We start from the raw sequence: 23896 nt of genomic DNA, 5'->3' as shown, positions 1-23896 counted from the left end.
TGTTTATCTCTCGGAACCTAATTAAAGTGATTAAGTTTGTTTTAATTTTTCATTAAAATAAATCAAAGTGGACATAAAAAAGTTTAATCTGATTACATTTTTTTTTAAAAGAACTTGATTTTAGAAGTTAGGGACTAGAGGTTCAAATCACATCTCTACTTATACCACTACTATAATTTACAAATTGAATACAATAATTAATTTTGTAAGTGTAGGATACAAAATGCAGGATAGAAAAGATAAATAACTAATGAACAATAATTAATTTCATTTATGTATTTTTTTTTTTTAAATTGTTCTCGTAGCATTTTGTTTTTTTTCAAGTTAGTTTTTTTTGTTTTCTTAGTAGTAATGATAGTGTTATTCATTTTCTGAGCAAAAGAATATGCACGTTTGTGCATGCCCAGAGGAAACAGGAATCTCCTTTAGTTTTTGTTGTTGAAACTGACCAACTTAACACTTTAATAATCTTATTGGAGTTTCAATCAAACAAATCTGAGTTGCGGTGGCTATCACCTGTTTGTGAAAACGCCTGGGAGAAATATAGTGATGTTTACGGAATGTATGATAATGGTTTTTGCGCCTGAAAAATTGTGGGATACGAAGTCTTGAGAGCATTATTTGCCCGTGTGAGTCAATTTGCGTAGTTGGTTTTGTAAATAGCTTGTTAATGGGTTATTGTAGCAAATTCTGTGAGTTTGAGGCTTTTGTTCTTATCAAACACATTTTAGCTGATGCATATATTTCTCTACCAATTCCCACTTGAACTTTTACGGATATTTGCTTGTTTATGAAAATTTTCCAGACTTTGCTGCTTCAGGAATGTACATCAGCTTTGCACTTTACTCGTTGTTGTGTTCCCAATTGCCTTACACATGTTAGCGTACTACCTATACATTCAGCTTCCAGATTAACAGAGTGGAATATTCATGGAGAAAAACTGATGGCTCAGTCAGGCATGATTCCTTGTTGGAGAAACACAGGTGCTGATTGTTCTGGCTTAGACAGGGAATTGCAAGATAACTGGGGATGGTTTTCTCACACAAGCAATTTTAGGTATTTTGGCTTTATGATGATAATTTTGTTTTATGAACTTCGGGTGCATGCCGTTGACATATAAGGGTTCATTTTGTGTTGTTTTTCTCTCTGCAGTTTTTTCTTGGAAATTGATCTATATTCTAACTCAACAATAGAAAGTATGTGTACATTCAATGTTAATAGAAATATATTGTAAAATAGAAAGTATGGGTACATTCAATGTTAATATGAGTAGATAAATCATTAAATAATTAATTTGATTCAAATCAATTATAAATACAACTTTATCTGTCACTTTTAAAGTGCATTATGAAATTACCTCGGTAAAGTAATCGAGGATGTTATATCATTAATGGAAAGATTCTTTGAACTTTTTGATGTAGAGACTTCCTCTGAGGCCATCCTTCCAATTGAAAATGCTGGGTGTTTGGGTTTTGGAACGGCCACTGTGTCACTCGCCAGCATTACCACAACATCCGACATGGTTGGTCTATCTCTTGCATTTTCTTGAACACACAACAAACCGATCTCTATGCATCTCTCTACTTCATTTTGCATGAAAGATTTTTCCAGCATTGGATCCATCAATTCCAAACATTTTCCTTCATACCATGTTCTCCATGCCTACACAAGGATTTGTAGTTTTCTAATACTCATAAGCCTTAGTTATCTTAGCATTGTTGAATAATTTCTCAACCACACTAGAGTGAAGACTTACGTATACAAGAAGATTTTCACCATCTGACAGGTAGAATGCACCGTTCTTTCTCCCACAAATGATTTCTAGAACAAGAACTCCAAAGCTGAAGACATCAGATTTCGCAGAAAATAGTCCTCCCATAGCATATTCAGGAGCCATATATCCACTAGTGGAAACCAATAGAGCTTTGTTATTATCTCGTGGCAAGGAACATAAAGCAAAAGGAATTCCAGTTTACTATAACTAAATTCTAAACTATGCATAGATATTGTATTCAAAGTATTTGTTACAAGTAGAACTCACTAAGTGCCCATCACTCGTTTTGTATTTGCCTGGTTCTGTCCCACTTCAAATGCCCTTGCCAATCCAAAATCTGATATTTTGGGATTCATGTCTTGGTCTAATAGAATGTTGCTGGCTTTGAGATCTCTATGGATTAGTCTGAGTTGAGAGTCTTCATGAAGGTATAAAATACCTCTTGCTATTCCATGGATAATGCTTAATCTTAGTTTCCAATCGAATTGTTTTCTTTTCTCAACATCTGACAATATATAACAGCATAGACATTTGAACAAAAAAACAGTTAGTGAAGCAAATAAATAGAAAATACGACAAATTCTATGATTTGGCCATAGCAATGTGAAAACTTACCAAATAAGTGAAAATCGAGACTTTTATTCGGCAAATACTCATATACGAGTATCTTTTCATTTTCCTCTAAGCAACATGCCAAAAGTCTTACAAGATTGCGATGCCTCAATTTAGCTATAAACATTACTTCATTATTGAACTCCTCTGAGCCTTGACCGGAAAATTTTGAGAGTCTTTTGACTGCGATTTGTCTTCCATCAGGTAGATTTCCCTGATGAAAGTTTGAAGTAAATAGAAGTTGGTAAAATTAAGAAATCTATATCCAAAACTCTACATCATTACTACCTTGTAAACAGGGCCGAATCCACCTTCCCCTAATTTAGATGCTTCTGAAAAGTTATCAGTACTCTGTAGAATTGTGAAAAATGGGATTCTAGGCAGGTCTGTGCTCCACATTTCCTCTGATTGAATTTTATGAAATGAAGGTAGAGGTAGCTCTTCTACAAGAGAAGTTTGTGAGTTCATAGCTGAGAAAAAAAGTCTTATTTGACTTGGACAAGTTAGCCATCATATAAATCAAGGAATTTGTGCTATGAGCAAATTACCTTCTCTATCTCTATCCCTTGTTTTTTCTTTATAATTAGCTTTTCTCACCCTTTTCCTGTACCAGAAGCAATATAGGCTAAAGCATAGTACAATTATTGCCCCGACCAAACTGATGATAATGATCAATATTCTTGTCCTGTTATTAACCCCTTGTTTATCTGTGACAATATAGAAGATGTAGATATAAGGTTGGTTTGATGGTAAAAGTGGAAGGCAAGGGAGAGATAAGTTATATTACATTAACAAAACTAACATTTTAAAAACTGATATACACCTATAAAAGATAAACATTCGATTTTGAAAATGTTTCCCAAAGTAAATAACAAAAGTTCTGTAATAGGATTAAGATTCACCTGTTTGCGGATTGGGGGCAGGAGCTGAAGATGTTTGGTTGACAAGAAGGTAGAACATATAATCATCATACTTCATCAAGCAACTTCCAGTCCAAACCATCCATCCTATTTTTTGTTCACAACATTTGGGAACTTCAGCAAGTAAGTCCTCCAAACACTGCCTGCACCCTTCATTTGTGAGATCTCTGGTGCATTGCACCACGCCATACCTACTCTCAGTGGCACTCAAATTGAAGCCATCCTTATAGTACAACTGGTTGGTTACATTAGTAGCTTTTGTGATCATACTTCTCCAAAAATCCTCACCTCTCTGAATCTCTGCCGTGTTGGATATGTTTTTTGTTCCAGTAGTATGCCGTATTGGGTATGTAATAGCTTTCCCAAAGAAGTTCTCATTTGAGTACCTTATAACGCAGTAATCATTCCACACCACAGCAGACACCCTTTTGGCGCAGAGCTTAGGGGCTTCAGTTACAGCAGTGGCAATACAAAATTGACAAAAGTATCCAACCACGTCACCACCACAATCATAGAGGCCATACACAGAGCTATTGGTGCCTATGGTGTTGTGGTTATAACCATTGCTTGTGGCTGCATCCGAGGACATCCAGGTTAGGATTCTATCAAGGTTACTTTGGTATGCACTGCTGAGAGTCTGTTGGGTGGTGTTTTCGCAGTCACTTCCTGACTGTGCTTTGGCCTTTGTACTGAATGATCTGAAACTCAGTAATAACAAGAAACTAAAGCATATTGATCTCACTTTTCCTTGTGTTCCTATCATGAAGTACTTGCTTAATTATGTTATTGGCTACAATGGTTGAAACACATGGCAAGTAATGCATTTCAAACCATAAGTTTCATTTATTATTCATTCTCTGTTACTATTCTTTTGCAACAAATATTGAATAAGATGAACCTTAAATTTGAAATTCAACACTTACAAAATGTTAACTAACACGTCAATAATAGAGGGCAAGCCTTGTTAAAAGTCGTACTAGTTGACTTTGAATTTATATCTGGAAGCCCTTCTGACATCAGGAACGTGTGCAGTTTTGCTTACAGATAAAAGAATCATTTTGACCTGAAGGAAATCAAAGAGAAAATAGAAAATATTGTAGAATAATGTTGTTCCTATACACCTCAGACATTGTTAATTTGATCCCTATACATGTGACGAATTTTTATTTGATGCCTTATATGACGAAATTGAGAATGTGTTGAACTATCCAGATTAAAAGAAAAAAAGGCATTTACATTCTTAAGCTTAATCTGAAACTGATAAAGTATCGAAGGATCGATTGAAATAGAATATAAATTATTATGATGTTTATTATAAATTGAATAAAGTTTAATGATCATCTAATTCTCTAAAAATCACATCCATCCATATCCATCGTACAGGAAAGGATATTACCTCGCAAGTCCCAAGGTAGAAGCTCTTGGTTTTCCATATTAATGGTCGTTGGTGGAAGTGAACTTTCTATACTCATTCACACAAGATAGTCAACATTGACTCTAATTTTAAATACATTAATCGATGAATGGTCTATTATCTGTAGACATTTCAAACAATAACATTGAAGTTGGTGATGTTGAAAATATTTGAAAGTATAATTATTAAATTACTAACGTGTGTCTGCTATATTGTTTTGGTGGAGTATACGATGATGAAAGTATGTTTCATATATTCATAAACTCATAAATATCATTTTTAATAATTTTAGCAGTACTATTTTAAAAATTAAATCAAATGTATAATTAAAATATATCAACAGCACAGCTAGCTAAAAAATGAATTGAGAAGTCATGATTTTATATTTTAATTGATTTTTCTTCCTTAATATATTTTTTATTCCTTGAAATTTTATTTAATTTTAAAGTTTATTTTAAAATTTGATATTTTGATCACTGACTATTGGAGATAGGAGTCAATGTGTCTCAAAACTTGAGTAATACAATTATTTTTCTGGAAATATAATTAATAAGATATTTTTCTATACACTTCCTCTACCATTTCGTGTAGCTTTTCTAAAGTAGAGATTACTGTGCCCTTGCTCAAATCGTTTGTGAAATTGTTAGGCAATTAAAGGTTTACATGAGAAGGGGTAAAAAAGGGATGAAATAAGTAGCGGGAAAAGGTGGTTAAGTTGTTAGAAGAGAGAGAGGGAATATAAATAACAAACAGATTAGGGAGAGAGGGGATCAGGGATTATTTTGGGTATTGAGACTGGACCTCTTGGCTAGTGGAGGAAGGGAGACTTCCTTGGGAGAAAGATAGTGATACTTGTATTTCCTTTTCTATCCATTACAGAGGAAATAGAATTACACATTCATACATATTTCTTTATCTTTGCTTACTGTTTGATTATTGTTGAGTGTGTGTTGAAAACTGGAAGCTGCTGTTCGGTTCCTGGAACAAAGGAACCTAACAGATTTGGTCCGACCTGCCGTTTCGAAGGAAGAAGGAGGGGTAACGAAGAAGTATGGAGGGACGAATGGGGGCGATGGAGGCGACAATGGAAGAATTGAAGGCGGAGATGAGGGCGATGACTCTCGCTTTTCAACGAACCTCCGGAAGACGTTCCAGGAATCATGATCGGAGTTCCACAGGGAGTCGTGATTCCGTAAATGCTGATTGTGAACGACGAACACCGGTGAGTTCGGAGGACGAATCGGAAGAGGACGGAAGAGATGTGCAACGAAGTTGGATGAAACGTGTTGAACTTCCAACGTTCGAAGGAACAGATCCTATGGGCTGGATAGCGAAGGCTGAGAAATTTTTTGATATTCAGAATGTTACGGAGAGAGAGAAAATGAAGCTCGTATACATCTGTATGGAGGGAGGAGCTAGTTATTGGTTCCGCTTTTGGCGGAAGAAGACTAGACACCCAACTTGGAGCACGTTCACTGCTGCTCTAACACGGAGGTTTGGAGGCTTAAACAGGGGCTCCGTTTACGAAAAACTGGCCGTCGTGCGACAACGGGGAATTGTCGATGAATATATACAAGAGTTTGAAGTCTTGGTGGCGCAAGCAGCGGGAGTGAATGAGGAACAACTTTTGGGATACTTTTTCGCTGGGCTACAAGAAGGAGTGAGAAATCTGGTGAGGCTGCATGACCCACGCGATTTGTTGACAGCAATGGAGCGAGCACGCGACGTCGAGCAAGCAGGTTCGGTATCACGAGGTAACAGCGAAATAGGAGGAAAAGGAGGGGTGACTTGGGGAAGGTACTCCTCGAGCTCGGGTACTGTCGCGAGAACGGAGACCTATCGAGGCACGTCAGAGGGATCGGTGAACGTCGGCGGGGTCGGAGGTGGATCGGGAACGAAGAAGGAAGGCGTTTCCAGCAATATAACCTCCCGAGCAGGTAGTAGCGGAGGAGGAAATACTCAGGGAAGAGGAATAAGAATGTTGCCTTACCCCGAATATATAAAAAGGCGTGAAGAAGGGCGTTGCTTCCAGTGTGGAGGCCCATACAGCCCGGGCCATCAGTGCGCGGAAAGGAGTATGAGAGTGATGATTTTGGCGGAAGAAGATGAAGAAGAAGGAGTCGAAGAGAAGATCGAAATGGAGGCCCCGGTGATGGAATCCACGGTGATGGAACACACGGCGATGGAACTGTCGAAATTGTCTGCTGGAGGACTCACCCAATCAAATACCATGAAGATGCAAGGATGGATGAAGGGGAGGAGAATTCTGGTGTTAGTAGACAGCGGAGCTAGTCATAGTTTTATATCCACCAAATTGGTGAGAGAATTGGGTCTGGAAAGCATTGACACTCATCACTATAAAGTGTGCTTAGGTGATGGGCAAAAGAAAATAACCAGTGGGTATTGCACAGGGGTTATAGTGAAGTTAGATGGGTTGGAAGTTAGAGATAAACTATATCTCTTTGAGTTAGGCGGTGTGGATGTGATTCTAGGAATCACTTGGTTAGCTTCTCTAGGAGAAATTAAAGTGGATTGGGGACAACTAATTATGAAGGTGGAGGTTGAAGGGAAATTGGTGGAGATCAAAGGAGATCCCACTTTAACACGCCGGATGGTGACACCCAAAGATCTTTTAAAAGAAAAGGAGATAGAAGGCGTGACTCTCGTGTGGAGCTTAAGTCAAGCTGAAGTGGTGGAGGTAGATGGCGAAACAGAGAAATGGACACCGACTCAAGAAGCAGGGCTGAAACAGATTTTGTCAGACTTCGAAGGAGTATTTCGAGAACCTCAAGGACTGCCACCTGAGAGGAAAGTTGATCACCGAATACCCTTGAAGGAAGGAACAGAGCCCATAAGTGTCAGGCCATACCGCTACCCACAACTCATGAAAACAGAGATAGAGAGACAAGTTGAGGAAATGTTGAAGATCGGCGTGATTCGTCCCAGCAACAGTCCATATTCAAGCCCAGTAATATTAGTGAAGAAAAAAGACGGGAGCTGGAGATTTTGTGTAGATTACAGGGCACTTAATAGAGTCACAGTGCCGGATAAATACCCAATACCAGTTATAGAGGAACTGTTGGATGAGCTTCAAGGGGCAAGGTATTTTTCTAAGATTGATTTACGGGCTGGGTATCATCAAATCAGGATGAAAACTGAAGATATTCCTAAGACAGCGTTTCGAACGCATCAGGGGCACTATGAATTTCTCGTGATGCCTTTTGGGCTGACAAATGCCCCTGCCACGTTCCAAGATATGATGAATTCTATTTTAAGGCCGTTTTTAAGGAGGTGCGTATTGGTGTTTTTTGATGATATATTAATATATAGTAAGTCTTGGGATGAACATATGCAGCAGTTACAGCAAGTTTTGGAGGTGTTAGCATAACAACAATTATTTGCCAAGAAAAACAAATGCGAATTTGGGAGAGAGCAAATTCGTTATTTGGGGCATAAGATTTCAAATGCAGGAGTTGAGATGGATGAGGAGAAGGTTTCTGCGGTGACGGCATGGCCCGAGCCCAAGAGTATTAGAGAGTTGAGAGGGTTCTTAGGGCTGACTGGATACTACCGGAGATTCATCAGAGATTATGGGAAGATTGCTCAACCTCTCACCAATCTTCTTAAAAAGGGGAAGTTTGTTTGGTCTCCTACAGGGGCAGAGGCAATGCAAAAACTCAAAACAGCAGTAACCACGGCTCCAGTATTAGCATTACCAGATTTTGCTCAAACCTTCCAGGTGGAGTGTGATGCGTCTGGCATTGGGTTAGGAGCTGTTTTGTCTCAAAACAGAAAACCGATTGCCTATTTTAGCAAAGCTCTTTCAGAAGTGTCGCTCACCAAATCTGTTTACGAGAAAGAACTGATGGCTTTGGTGTTAGCCATCCAACACTAGCGACCCTACCTTTTAGGCCAACGGTTTGTTGTTTATACTGATCAGAGGAGCTTGAGATATTTGTTGGAGCAACGTATCACTACTCAAAACCAGCAGAACTGGCTGGCTAAATTACTGGGATACGAATTTGACATTGTTTATAGAACTGGGGCATCTAATAAGGTGGCGGATGGGCTTTCAAGGAAAGGGGAGGAATTGGAGGAGGAAGAAAAAGTACTCCACATGATATCCAGGCCCTATTGGTCAAACTTCCAGGAAATTATGGACGAGGTTGAGAAGGATGAAACTCTAAGGAAAGTGATGGAAGATATAAGGGTAGATCCGAATTCACATCCGGCATATACCCTGGAACAGGGGAGATTACATTATAAAGGGCGCTTGGTTTTGTCAGCATAATCTTCCTGGATACCAAAATTATTAGCAGAGTTCCATAACACGGTCACAGGAGGACATTCTGGAGTCTATAGAACCTATAGAAGGGTGGCACAATCCCTGTATTGGTTAGGAATGAAGAAAACAGTCACCGACTATGTGGCTGCATGCCTAGTATGTCAACAACATAAGTACTTGGCATCCTCCCCCAAAGGTCTCTTGCAACCTTTACCCATTCCTAAAGCAGTATGGGAGGACATAAGTATGGATTTTGTGGTGAAGTTACCTAAATCACAAGGCTTTGACACTATACTTGTGGTGGTGGACAGACTTAGTAAATATGGGCATTTCATTCCCATTAAGCATCCGTATACTGCCAGGTCTATAGCTGCAGTGTTTGTGCAGGAGGTGATTAGATTACATGGTATACCTATGACCATTGTAAGTGACAGGGACTCCACATTTTTGAGCATCTTTTGGCAGGAAATTTTAAATTGCAGGGCACACAACTTAGGATGAGTACCGCATACCATCCAGAGACCGATGGACAAACAGAAGTTTTAAACAGGGTGCTGAAAACATACTTACGCTGTTTTAGCTCAGAACAGCCTAAAAGTTGGAGTTTGGTGTTACCTTGGGCAGAATACTGGTATAATACCAGTTATCAAGGGGCATCTAAGTGCACACCCTTTGAAACTGTTTATGGCAGACTTCCTCCTACTTTGACACGTTTCATTCCCGGGGAAACAGTGGTAGAAGCGGTAGCACAAGACTTACAGACCCGAGATGAGGCTTTACAACAGCTGCGATATCATCTGACCAGGGCCCAAGCACGGATGACCCATTATGCCAATAAGAAGAGAGGAGAGGCCAAACTCCAGGTAGGAGATTGGGTATTTCTGAAAATCCGTCCTCATAGGCAAACATCTATGCCTACAAGACTCCATCCAAAGCTGTCTGCACGATATTATGGTCCTTTCTGCGTGGAACAACAAATATTCCCAGTAGCCTTCAAGCTACAGCTTCCAGAAACAGCAAAAATACATCCTATTTTCCATGTGTCCCAGTTGAATTTAGCGGTTGGAACACATCCAGTTGAAGGCACCCTCCCAACCGAATTGCAGGATGACAATCCTCGATACACCCCGGTGAAGGTGTTACAACGCAGGAACCAGCAGAGTCAGGGGCAAGAGATACCCCAAGTTCTTATACAGTGGCAGGAGAGTGATATTGAAGGTGCTACTTGGGAGGAGGAGCACTACATCAAACAACAATTTCCTAACTTCAACCTTGAGGACAAGGTTGATGATGAGGGGGTGGGTAATGTTAGGCAATTAAAGGTTTACATGAGAAGGGGTAAAAAAGGGATGAAATAAGTAGCGGGAGAAGGTGGTTAAGTTGTTAGAAGAGAGAGAGGGAATATAAATAACAAACAGATTAGGGAGAGAGGGGATCAGGGATTATTTTGGGTATTGAGACTGGACCTCTTGGCTAGTGGAGGAAGGGAGACTTCCTTGGGAGAAAGATAGTGATACTTGTATTTCCTTTTCTATCCATTACAGAGGAAATAGAATTACACATTCATACATATTTCTTTATCTTTGCTTACTGTTTGATTATTGTTGAGTGTGTGTGTGAAAACTGGAAGTTGCTGTTCGGTTCCTGGAACAAAGGAACCTAACAGAAATCCAATGGTTCGGTGATCTTATGTACGACCTACACCTACTCTTCTTGCAACCTATTACCATCTTCCGTGACAATCTTTCTATCATCAAAATCGCCACTAACCACGTCTTCCATAAACCAATGAAATATATAAAGATAGATTGTCACCTTATACATGAGAAAGTTCAGTAAGACATTGTTAAAAAGTTCAGCAAGACATTGTTAAACTCTTCCCTGATCATTAAGCTTTACAACTCGCAGACATTCTTACCAAACCGCTCACTCCTTCCACTTTTCACATTATCAATTCCAAGCTTGGAACCATCAACACATATGCCAAGCTTGAGGGGGCGGTTAGAACACAAAATCCTAACCAATTGCCTAACATCCACCAACTGTTTTCTATTTTCCCGTTTCTTCTTTTCTTTCTATATATAAATGTATCCTCTTCTTCTTTGTATGAAATAATAACTTTCACATAATATAGAGTCCTTTTTCTCGTTCCCCCGTTTCCCATCTTCTTTTTATGTTCATACCTGCTGTGTTCTGTTTCTTCATCATGCACGTTTGCAGGTTTGGTTGTGAAGGTCATACAACAGCCACGTCATCGCTGCCTTTCTATGAAACTCCCTATTGGAGCAGAGCTGAGGGGCTTCTCTTGCAGCAGTTGTAATACAAAATTGACAAAAGTATCCAACCACGTCGCCACCACAATCATAGAGGCCACACACAGAGTGTAACATGCATAAAAGAGAAAGGGCAAAAACGAGAATGCACACCTGAAATGGATAAAGGGCAAAGGGGTCAAGTGGCAGAGAATGTTGGTAACAGAGAAACCGTTAGAAAGAGCACGCGTCACGCAAAGAAAAGTGTGTATTTGAGGGACTACGTGTGACAGAGGGAGGCAAGCATGTGGTATGAATTTTTCTCCCTGAATCTTCTCTGTATCGGTGGGTCTTTACCCATTCTTCTATTAATTCTGTTTTTCTCCTCTGTCAGGTGGAATACTCCATTCTTCCAGCCCCAACATTATTGCCATTTATCATTCACATTATTATACTAGCCTTATTTCTATTTCTAGTTGTAATTGTTGTTGAATACTCATACATTTCATACTTCTATACCACACTCTGTTATGTTCCAGTGCTTTAAATAAAATCGGTTGTTTCATTGGTGCTTTCATTGCTCTTCATGGCGGAAGCAACACGGTTGAAGGATGTTCAATGTTTGGCAGCTGTTAATACTTGGTTGGATTTAACCCGTGCCCTTCCTTCACCTTTTGATTGTCCGATGGCACAATTGTTTAAATTGCAGCAAACAGGTTCTGTTTTAGATTATTATCTACAATTTATGTCCCTAGCAAATAGTGGGTTTAACTGATGAGGCACTCTTGAATTGTTTCTTGAGCGGATTAAATGTTGATATTAAAAGGGACGTTATGGCTTTATCTCCAATTTCTCTGTTGAGGGCAGCGCTTTGGCAAAGTTGTATGAAGATAAATATTGTCCTACTCCAAAATCTTCTTTCACGAAACCAGTGGTCTCTTCGTATGCAAAGTTGTATGAAGATAAATATTGTCCTACTCCAAAATCTTCTTTCACGAAACCAGTGGTCTCTTCTTATGCAACGAAACCTGTATCACAGGCAGTGCAGCCGTATCAGAATCAGCGTTTAAATGGGAAAACTCCTCTTCCTCCCTTATTACCTACCCCAAATATTCCTCCATTAAAAAATAACAATGTTAAGAGGATTAGTCCTGCTGAAATGCAATTGAGGAGGGACAAAGGTCTCTGTTATTTTTGTGATGAAAAGTTCACTTTTAATCACGAATGTCTTAATAGACAATACCTTTTCCTACAATTAGAAGAAGAGGAAATTGGTGGGCATGATACTGCAACAGAGAAAGAAGAAACTACAATTCCCAGTGATTCTATGGAAAAACACCACTTATCTTTGAATGCTTTGAAAGGTGGAATAAGTGTGGGCACCATTCGATTTTTAGCTTACATTAACCAACTTCCTGTGCAAGTATTGATTGATGGAGGCAGTTCTGATAACTTTTTGCAGCCAAGGATTGCTAAATCTTTAAAACACCCAATAGAACCTGCTACGTTGTTTCGTGTGATGGTAGGGAATGGGAACTATATGACAGCTGAAGGAAAGATTCAACAGCTTAAGATCCAGGCACAGGGACATTCTTCTGTCTTACCAGTATTCTTACTGCCTATTTCTGGAGCAGATCTAATTCTTGGTGCTAGTTGGTTGAAAACCATTGGTCCTCACATTGTAGATTACGATACCTTGCAGCTGAAACTACTTCATGAGGGTAAATTCACTACATTACAAGGTGATAAGGAACTGGTGCCAACTCAAGCTCAATTACATCACATAAGACGGATGGTGCATACAAATGCTATTGCTGAGATTTACAATATGCAGTTGGAGGAAAATTCCAATTCTGGGACATTGTTGGAAGCACAAACGGATATGGAACCAGAATTAGCCTTATTACTGCATACTTATGAGTCGGTTTTTGATACTCCTCATCACTTACCACCTCAAAGATCACATGATCATGCTATTCCTCTATTGGAAGGGTCTAACCCGGTGAAGGTTAAGCCTTATAGGTATCCTCACAGTCAAAAAGAGGAGATTGAGAGGCTAGTAGAAGGAATGCTGAAAGAAGGCATTATACAACATAGCAAAAGTCCTTCTTCTTCTCCTATTATTTTGGTCAAGAAGAAGGATGACTCATGGAGAGTGTGTACAGATTATAGAGCCCTTAATGCTATAACTATCAAAGACAGTTTTCCTATTCCAACTGTAGATGAATTGATTGATGAACTCTTTGGCGCTTGCTATTTCTCTAAATTGGATCTCAGATCTGGATATCACCAAATATTATTAAAGCCAGAGGATAGGTACAAGAATGGCTAGTAATGCCATTTGGATTGACTAATGCACCGGCTTCCTTCCAGAGTTTGATGAATAACATTTTTCAAGGGTTATTAAGAAGATGCGTGTTGGTTTTTTTTGATGATATTTTGGTATACAGCTGCACATGGAAGGATCATTTATACCATTTAGAAGTTGTCCTCAAAATCCTGCAGACCCATAAATTGTTTGCAAGGTTTTCTAAGTGTTGTTTTGGGGTTACTCAAATTGAATACCTGGGACACACTTTATCAGGTTCTGGAGTAGCTATGGATGATGCAAAACTGGTTGCTGTACGCGCTTGGTTCCTAGGTCTCACAGGATATTATAGAAGATTTGTGAAGCACTATGCTAGCATAGCAGCACCGTTGACTGATTTACTTAAAAAAAAAAGCTTTTCAATGGAATGAAAAAGCAGCAGCAGCGTTTGAACAATTGAAAGTTGCAATGACTTCCGCACCAGTCTTGGCTCTTCCCAATTTTAAAGAAACTTTTGTGTTAGAAACTGATGCATCTGGAATTGCAATAGGTGCTGTCCTCAGTCAGAATCAACATCCAATTACTTACTTTTCAAAGAAAATGTCTAATAGGATGCAAAGACAATCTGCATATGTCAGAGAGTTGTATGCTATTACAGAAGCCTTGGCCAAATTTCGACATTACCTTTTGGGACATCACTTTATTATTAAGACTGACCAGAAAAGTTTGANGCAATTATTGGATCAGACCCTTCAAACCCCTGAGCAACAACAGTGGCTGCCAAAATTCTTAGGCTATGATTTTGAGATCCAATATAAAGCTGGGAAAGAGAACATTCCTGCAGATGCTTTATCCAGGAGTTTTTTCATGGCTTGGTCGGAACCTAATTGTGTTTGGTTGCAACAGTTGGTGGAATTAACTCAAAAAGATNNGAAGNTGTCTCAAGTTTACAAAAATTGTCTTCAGGGTCAATACCCAAATGCTGAATATGCTATTAAGAAGGGTATGCTTTTTTGGAAGGGTCGTATTATGGTTCCTAATGATTCCACTCTCATTAAGCAAATACTGCAAGAGTTTCATAATTCCAAAATTGGAGGTCATGCCGGTATCACTAAGACCACTAGTAGAATTGGAAATCAATTTCACTGGACCAATATGCAACAGGACATTCGACAATATATCAATGAATGTACAGTTTGTCAAAAAGCGAAAGTGGATCATGCTCTACCCAAAGGGCTGCTGCAACCGTTGCCTATCCCACGACAAGTTTGGGAGGATATTGCTATGGATTTCATCACTCATCTTCCAACCGCTAATGGGTACACAACAATCATGGTTGTGGTTGACAGATTGTCTAAATTTGCCTATTTCATTCCTTTAAGATATGATTTTTCCGGCAAATCAGTAGCAGAAGCCTTTATTGCACAAGTGGTTAAGATACATGGCATTCCAAAATCCATAGTATCAGATCGGGACCGAGTTTTTATTAGTTCCTTTTGGCAACAATTGTTTAAATCTCAAGGAACTACATTAGCCATGGGGTCCGCCTATCATCCTCAATCCGATGGTCAAACAGAGAATTTAAACAAGACATTAGAGATGTATTTGAGGTGCTATGTGTATGAGAATCCTAAGTCCTGGATTAATATGCTGCCCTGGGCTCAGTATTGGTATAATACTTCCTTTCATCAGAGTTTAGGTATGACTCCTTTTCAAGCGGTGTTTGGCAGACTTCCACCTAAACTTGCAAGATACGGACAAAATTCTAAAGATCCTATTTCAGTGAAAGAAGCCTTGACTGCAAGAGATCAAGTCTTATTACAACTTAAGGCCAATTTATTGAAACCTCAGACCTATATGAAACAACAAGCAGATAAAAGAAGGAGAGACATTCAATTGGAGGTGGGTGATCTGGCATTGGTTAAGCTGCAACCCTATAGGCAACAATCATTGGCTTTACGAAAAAATCAAAAACTGGGACTCAAGTTTTTTGGACCGTTTGAGGTGGTGGAAAAGATAGGAGCTGTTGCTTACCGATTACAATTACCTGACACAACTAAAATTCATCCTGTGTTTCATATTTCCTTGCTCAAGAAATTCCAAGGCAATCTACCACAACAATATCTTCCTTTACCTCTAACAACATCTGAGTTTGGTCCTACAGTGCAGCCTTGGAACATATTAAGGTGTAGAGTGGTAACAAGGAATCACAAAAAGGTATCACAAGTATTAGTACAATGGGATATTTCAGATCTTAAAGAGGCTACTTGGGAGGATGTAGAAGAAGTAAAACAAGCGTATCCCATGTTCAACCTTGAGGACAAGGTTGTTTTTGATGAGGAGGGTAATGTAACATGCATAAAAGAGAAAGGGCAAAAANGNNAATGCACACCTGAAATGGNTAAAGGGCAAAGGGGTCAANTGGCANAGAATGNTNGTANCANAGAAACNGTTAGAAAGAGCACGCGTCANNCAAAGAAAAGTGTGTATTTGANGGACTACGTGTGACAGAGGGAGGCAAGCATGTGGTATGAATTTTTCTCCCTGAATCTTCTCTGTATCGGTGGGTCTTTACCCATTCTTCTATTAATTTTGTTTTTCTCCTCTATCAGGTTTCCAGTTTGGCTGCATCAGAGGGCATTCAGGAGCATATTGATCTCACTTTTCCTTCTGTTCCTATCATGAAGTACTTGCTTAATTATGTTATTCGCTACAATGATTTGCAAGCCTTGATAAAATTACGACTAGTTGACATTGAGTGGTACCTGGATTTGTTATTTCTTTTCCTTGGTTATTTACGCTTCTACCCTTAGGCTTTTGCTCACTGTTGTTTGGGCCAAGCCCTCACGGGTTTGCTTTTGGTACCATTCCAAAAGGCCTCTTACCATTGGAGATATCTATGTGTATATAAACCCTTGACCAGTCCTTATTTCACTCAATGTGGGACTTTGTTTGCACTCCAACACTTATATGACCAAATTAAGAATGTGTTAAACTATCCAGATTAAAAAAAAAAGGGCATTTTACACTCTTAAGCTTTATCTATTTACAAAACTGATAAAGTATTGAAGGATCAATGGAAAAATATTTAAATCTATGATGTCTATATGTAGAATAGAGTTTAACGATCATATAATTCTCTAAAAAAGTCCATCCATATCCATCGTACCATGTCAAGAAAGGATATTACGTCACGAGTCCCATGGTAGAAGCTCTTAGTTTTTCATATTAATGGTGGTTGGTGGGAGTGATGCTTATTATAAACAGTAATGTTTATTATAAATTCTCTGTGCTCTACATCTGAAAGATACTATCATACAAATGAGCAGCCTTTTATCAATTGACAATGTAAAAATCACTCAGATCAATTTTGAATGATAAGAGCATAAATTTAATAGATAATTTATTTATCAATGAATAATAAATACAACTTTACTTTGTCACATTTGAGAACTGTCAAATCCTTTATGCAATTGTTCATCATCTTGGTAAAGAAACAGAGACAGTTAGATCATTATTAGAAACATTCTTGGAACTTTTTGATGTATAGACCACCTCAGAGGCCATTATTCCAATTGAGAATGCAGGGTGCTTGGGTTTTGGAAGAATCATTGTATCATTTGCCAGCATTAAAACAACCTGAGACATTGTTGGTCTATCTATTGCATCTTCTTGAACACACAACAAACCAATCTGTATACACCTCTCAATTTCACTGCCTATGAAGGACTTTTCTAGCATTGGATCAATCGTTTCCAAACATTTTCCTGCACCCCATGTTCTCCAAGCCTGCAAGTTTTTGCAATTTTGTAAATACTGTTAAACTTCTTGAGATTTGTTGAATAATTTGATAACCAATAGTAGTGAAAGACTCACATATAAAAGAAGAGTTTGACCATGTTCTGACATACACAATCCACTGTTCTTTCTCCCATAAATGATCTCTAGAACAAGTACTCCAAAGCTGAAGACATCAGATTTCACTGAAAACAGTCCTTGGATAACATACTCTGGAGCCATGTATCCACTAAAGGAAATTAGCAGAACTTCTTTAGTTCCTTAAACAAAATATTGAAGGAATCTAATTTTTAAATGACTAATTGTTTGAAATTGCGTTAGAAAAATCCTATTAATGAAAGAAATGTTAGAAATGGGTAAAACTCACTAAGTGCCCATAACTCGTTTTGTCTTTGCCTGTTTCTGTCCTATTTCAAATGCTCTTGCCAATCCAAAATCTGATATTTTGGGATTCATGTCGTGGTCTAATAGAACATTGCTAGCTTTGAGATCTCTGTGAATAACTGTGACTCTGGAATCCTCATGAAGGTATAAAATACCTTTTGCTGTTCCATTGATAATCCTTAATCTTAGTTTCCAATCAAACTGTTTTCTCTTCTCATCATCTGACAAAACAAGGACAGTGAAGTGATTGGAACATGAAACCATATTTAGGTATAGGTATAGCAGATAACTTAGTTTCTTGTTATTAAAGAAGAAAACTACTTCAGAGCTCATAGTAGCATCACTTGCCTTGTTAGCCAAGACTAATTTTCAACTAAAAATTGCTGAGAAGAAAATGTAGTAAAACAATTCAGCATTGAAACCGTGAGAAAACATACCAAAGAGGTGAAAGTCTAAACTTTTATTCGGCAAATACTCATATACTAGTATGTTTTCATTTTCATCCAAGCAGCATGCCAAAAGTCTCACAAGATTGCGATGTTGCAAATTAGCTATAAACAGGACTTCGTTATTAAACTCCTCGGAGCCTTGACCTGAAAACTTTGAGAGCCTTTTGACTGCAATTTGAGTTCCATCTGCTAGAATTCCCTGATACAAGTTGGCAATAAATAAAAGCTGATATGAAAAGTAAGAAATCTGTCATAACTCGGAGTCTCCAAAACCTTGTAAACAGTGCCAAATCCTCCTTCTCCTAATTTACATGCTTCTGAAAAGTTATCAGTACTCTGCAGAATTGTGGTTAATGGGATTATAGGCAGCTCTGTGGTCCATGATTCCTCTGTTTGAATTTTGTGAAACGAAGATGGACGAAACCAATCTATAAAGAGAAGTTTGTAAGTTCATACTTCAACAAAATAGCCATATTAACAAGTTTTCATACAAATTATTGCACGTGTAATAGCAGGAACCTTTTCTAACTCTTTTCCTGTAGCACCACCAATATACGCTCAAACATAGAATTATTGACCCCATCACACTGATGCTTATGATTAAGATTTTTGACATCCTATAACCCCTTTGTTTATCTGTGACACAGTATTAAAACAAGAATAACCAATCATTCTAATCTTACAAAACAATACAGATAAAAAAGAAGTACTATTACAAATTTATAGTCTTTAGATTCACCTGTTTCATCATTTGACGGTGGAAGTGAAGATGTTTGGTTGCTAAGACGGTAGAACATTTGATCATCATACCTTATCATACAGGTCCCAGACCAAATAAACCATCCTATATTTTGTTCGCAACATTTGTGAGTTTGTTCTAATAAAGCCTCCAAACACTGTCTGCACGCTGCATTTGAGAGATCTCTGCCGCAGTGCACCATGCCAAACCTTTTCTGAGTGGAACTCAAATTGAAGCTACCCAAATAGTACAAGTGGTTGCTTTCCTGAGTTGCTTTTGTGATCATACTTTTCACAAAACCTTCACCTCTACGAACCTCTTCCATGTTTGATACATTTTTTGTTCCTAACGCATGCCATGTGGGGTGTGTGAGAATTTTCCCAAAGAAGCTCTCATTAGAATACCTTAGCATGCAGTACTCATACCACACTATAGCAGATACCCTATTGGGGCAGCGTTTAGGGGCTTCTCTGCTTGCGAAGGAGACACAGAATTGACAAAAGTTTTCAGCAACATCACCACGGCAATCATATTGGCCATAAACTGTGGTGTTGATGCCTATGCTGGTGTGGTTATAGCCTTTGCTTGTGGCTGCATCAGAAGACATCCATGCGAGGATCTTATCAAGATTGGCTTGGTATGCAATGCTGAGAGGCTCTTGGGAGGTGTTTTGGCAATTACTTCCCATAAATATCTGTGTTTTTGCCTCTGTAACTGTTATTCCCCAACTTAACAATAAGAAGAAACCAAAGCATGTTTGTGTCACCACCATGGAATAGTTGCTATGTTTTTGAGTGACACAAGGAATTTTCTTGTTTCATGAAAATGACAAAGTGCGAACTGGTTTCATCATACCAAACAGAATGCAAGGAAAGTCAACCGTGAGGAACGTCAACTGTAAGGAAAGTCAACAGCTGGCTCGAATATGTTCCAGCAGTGCATTTGATTATGAAAACATAAATGACAGAAGGTGCGAACTGGTTTCATCATACCAAACAGAATTTAAGGAAATTCAACTGTGACTTTTTCTTTCAAAACTATGAACTAGCTTAAATATTAATCTATATAATAATATAAAAGTAAAAGCTCATAATATTAAATTATATATGCTTTCCTTTTGTTCTGCTTCCTTTCCTTTCCTTTCCTTCTCAAATATAATTTTCTAATTGGTTCAACGTGTGGCGGTCAATTTGTGAATGGAAAAAATTGTTTTAACAACATTTGTTTTAATATTCTTTTTGACAATTTATACATAGTTTGTGATTAATCCGTTTTAAATATTATTTTAAACATAAATTCAATTAGACCAATAAAATAATGATACCTGTTGTAAAAAAATTATTAAAACAAATGGTTAAAATATTATCATCCTTTCTTAATACTCCAACTCTACTATACTCTGAATCCACGAGAGAAGGTGGGGTGTTATTCACTTTTCCTTATTCATATGTTGGAAAAACTTAAATAATATTTGTGTTTTTTTTTTATTAATTTGCAACTACTTATTTCATCAAATATTGATGTGTATTATTTGAACGTTTAATTATGATTAGACAATATTACAAGCATATCTTTATGCTACTTAGGGCAATATAAACGTAAATATGAAGTAACCCATCAGATAAAAATAGATTAGTTGAAGAAAAATTAATAGTGACCAATACACCTATTATTGTAAAGTTTTAAAGTATCACATTACATAAAAAAGGAAAAAAAAAAATAGGAAGAAGAGAAAGAAAAAACCCACAAAACATCATCTTCTAAAGATGTGGGAAGGAAAATAATAGAGATCTTTCCTCTATTCGAATACACATATATCGAGTCTACATCTCGATATGCTATTGTTGGGATTGATGTTCAATATTATGATAACATTTTTTTAGAGGAGTTATATTATTATATTTTATTTTCCTTTTTGTAAATATTATTTTATGGATGGGTTCGAACAACCTAATTGTTATTATTTAATATATTCATTTTTATGATAAAGTTTTTATTTTACAGATTTTGAGTTGATATAGTATAAGAGTCATAAAGATAAACCACTTTTTAATATTTTTTATTAGACTCCTTTAATTTTTAGAACTCAAAGTATATAATACTCATAATGAAATTATCAGAGAGCTTACTTTATTCAATAATCAAAAGATAACTTATATAAGCTTTACATTAAAATTGAAAAGCATAGAAAGTACGTATTGCATAGCAGTAAAGTAGGTAACAAGCACTCGTAAAAACTAGGTTACTAAAGACTTGTTCACCTGATAAAGCAGGAAATTTTATTGATGCATAAGTAAACCACAAAACAAAACTTAACATTAACATTTCCTTTCGTAAGCTATACAATGATTACATTTAGTTTATCTTAGTGACTGCTACTATCCTAAGCATGTGTCAGATTCTTTCATATGTCCGCTACTTGCTTATTAATACAGTAATAGCTCGTGCGAACTATGTGGTCATGTACCAAGTTTCTAAAAAAGTGAAATCTCACACTACAATATACTTATTCTATGAAAGACAAGATTAATAGATAATTGAATAGTAGAATTATTGTCACATAAAACTTTTATTGCTTTTTTTTTCGGACCCAAGATGCTCTAAAATTCTTCGAATTTAAATGTACTGACAAGTGCAAAATGCCACATCAATGTATTCAGGTGGATAAACTTACCACTAGTTATTTTTTGAAGCCCATGAGACAACTTCAAGTTCCAATAAAACCATGAGTACTTCTATTATATAAATTTCCACTATAATTATTGCCACTATAGGCGATTAAAACACTCTTTATTCCTTTGTGATAAAATGTCATATTCAATAATACGTCTGATTCTCAGTTAGCTCACCTCTTTGTGCTGTTGTTTATATGTGTACGATGATCGTATAAGTCGTTATACCGGAATAGATGATAATGCAAATAATTCATATGTAGTATAGTGCAGTGAGTTGATTGAGAGTTGGAAAATTCTACGTTTTTGTTTTAAAATAAATTATTTTATTTGAAATTTATTTTGTAATAAATTGGAATTATAGTTTATTTTTGGTTAATTGTAAAGATTTATAGAATTTATAGATTTCTGCAATGGTATAATGATTTTAAAATTTTAATTTTTTCTCTCGTAATATTGTATCCTAAAATAGGGGTGTAATATAAATCGTTAAACTCCTCCATTGAACAAACACACCACGTAATTAAATTTTAATGTTAGTGAATGGAGTACTTTGTATATTGGAATCTATTTTTTCACCGTTTGATTTCATCTTGTTCACGATACTAAATGTGCATCTTAGGTAGTTGTCTACCTTCTAACCATTTTTCATGCCCAATAGCTATTAATACTTGATACTTTTGCTGCATGGATCACTATATTGCCTGCAATGTGCTTTTGTCCAATATGGTTTCTAGAATCTCCCGATCAATAGCTTGGATCATATACTTCTTCACCTTTAGATCTTTTAGAGTGGCCTCAGCCACAATCTTTAGTTGCGCTTTAGTGGGTGTGGCTTCAAGTACAAGTATGCCATCTTCTACGAGCTGCCACCATTCATTTCTTCGTAAGTAATTTTCCATTGTCATGGACCAGAACTCATAATTGATATTACCAATTGCATAAACTTCTCTAAAGTAGACGTCCTTTACTCTTTCACACTTGGATATTTACAATTCTAACACTTTTTTTAGCCACTCACATTTTGGTTCAAGTCCTTTGCAAAGCTCTAATACCAAATATTAGAATTCAAGGTGTATGACACTTCATTCAATGATCAAAGATGACTTATATAAGCATTACAATAAAACTGAAAAGCGTAAAGTACATACTGCATAGTAGTAAATTAGGAGAAATAACAAACACTCCTAAAGACTAGGTTACTAAAGACTAGTTTACCAAATAATGTAGGAAAGTTTATTGACACGTAAATAAACAGCAAAATGAAACTTAATATTAGCAAAAACAAGAGTAGATTTGAAAGAGAAAAGAGGAAAAAAGCTTACTCAAATAGAGAAATATTGATCGGTAAATATTGAAAAATCCATTGCAAATATCATTTTAATAGTCTCAAATATTCAATTAAACAAATAGAAAATGAGAAAGAAAAGAAAAGGGATACAAAACTCTAAAAAAAATAATTCTAAAAATATAATGTGTTTTTAAAGTAACAAGTCAAGTTTATGATAATTCTATTTATACTTAAGTTTTTTATCATTAAAATAATTGAGTTTTCTATTTTAAATACATTATCAATTATAAAATATCATTTTATGTATTATGAATGTTAATCCTCTTTGATCATAATAACAACAAAACTTTGGTTTTGAATATTTAGCCACGTTTAGGATTTGAACTTGAAAAGTTGTTTGAAGAAACTCTTCTATAACTCGAAGTGAAAAAATTACGAAAAATTAAAATAACTTTTCATAAGTTAAAATTATTTTACACATGTTAATTTGTAAAAGTTTAATCATATAACATAATTTTTTTAATCTGAATATTAAGTTAAATATAGAGAAGTAACTTATACATAAATTATTTTTAATTGATAAAGAATTTTTTTTTTCTTAGAAGTAATACCTCATGCAAAAATCTCTTATAACACTACAATAACCTTTGCACATGCATATGTATGTGTTATCAAATATGATTTTACTCTCTAAAACTTTTCAAATTCGGAATTAGTCTCCGAATTTGTTCGGTGTCAATAAGTTCACGGGAAATAAAAATATGTTACTATCGATCCAATGGAAAAGGACATGTGTAATATTAAATTAAAATTTCTAAAATATAAATATTGCTCCACAAGGTCATCATGCCACAGCATTTTTTTTATATATATATTGATCCGGTTACAGATTATGATATCTCTGACTTTTGATATTTTATTTTAAGAAAAACTAATACCTTCATTATACATGACAATTTTTGCTTGAATGGTAATGTAAAAATTCTTAGATACCATGA

The 23896-nt window shown here is 36.6% G+C and overlaps 2 protein-coding genes and 1 long non-coding RNA gene across 7 annotated transcripts in view; 1 reads left to right on the top strand and 2 right to left on the bottom strand.

Annotated features, from left to right (window-relative positions):
• The window catches only part of LOC106754336 (cysteine-rich receptor-like protein kinase 10), a 29124-nt gene extending 9309 nt beyond the window's left edge, over window positions 1-19815 (bottom strand). Inside the window, exons 1-7 of one of the 3 annotated variants that reach the window (XM_014636327.2) lie at window positions 18936-19815; window positions 18716-18832; window positions 18470-18624; window positions 18185-18395; window positions 17731-17968; window positions 17442-17592; window positions 16813-17354 (exon numbers count right to left, since the gene is read on the bottom strand). In XM_014636327.2, the coding sequence (XP_014491813.1) occupies window positions 17046-17354; window positions 17442-17592; window positions 17731-17968; window positions 18185-18395; window positions 18470-18624; window positions 18716-18832; window positions 18936-19707 (1953 nt within the window). In that variant the 5' untranslated portion in view covers window positions 19708-19815 and the 3' untranslated portion in view covers window positions 16813-17045. Of the gene's footprint in view, window positions 1-16812; window positions 17355-17441; window positions 17593-17730; window positions 17969-18184; window positions 18396-18469; window positions 18625-18715; window positions 18833-18935 lie in introns of those variants that run through there. The other 2 variants (XM_022777920.1, XM_022777919.1) reach the window with 2 other exon arrangements.
• On the top strand, window positions 463-3813 carry LOC111241120. 2 transcript variants are annotated; one of them, XR_002666909.1, is made up of 4 exons: window positions 463-629; window positions 806-1056; window positions 1422-1522; window positions 3705-3813. It is a non-coding gene; the product is annotated as an uncharacterized LOC111241120 (long non-coding RNA). The 2 variants fall into 2 exon arrangements; XR_002666908.1 differs by lacking the exon at window positions 3705-3813 and adding an exon at window positions 3310-3416.
• LOC106754334 (cysteine-rich receptor-like protein kinase 10) lies at window positions 1103-4186 on the bottom strand. 2 transcript variants are annotated; one of them, XM_014636343.2, is made up of 7 exons: window positions 3289-4186; window positions 2935-3093; window positions 2675-2829; window positions 2390-2600; window positions 2042-2279; window positions 1757-1904; window positions 1103-1662 (listed from the first exon to the last, which is right to left on the bottom strand). In XM_014636343.2, exons 1-7 carry the CDS (start codon window positions 4067-4069, stop codon window positions 1354-1356), a joined length of 2001 nt encoding a protein of 666 aa, XP_014491829.1. In that variant the 5' UTR covers window positions 4070-4186; the 3' UTR covers window positions 1103-1353. The 2 variants fall into 2 exon arrangements, with proteins under 2 accessions (XP_014491829.1, XP_022633642.1); XM_022777921.1 differs by having other exon boundaries at window positions 2675-2826.
• Window positions 19816-23896: the final 4081 nt, after the last annotated feature.

The sequence above is a fragment of the Vigna radiata genome, unplaced genomic scaffold (genome assembly GCF_000741045.1).
Source record: "Vigna radiata var. radiata cultivar VC1973A unplaced genomic scaffold, Vradiata_ver6 scaffold_290, whole genome shotgun sequence".
Taxonomy (NCBI): Eukaryota; Viridiplantae; Streptophyta; class Magnoliopsida; order Fabales; family Fabaceae; genus Vigna; species Vigna radiata.
Note: the sequence above shows the minus strand (reverse complement) of the source record. Positions and strands in the feature narration are given on the sequence as shown.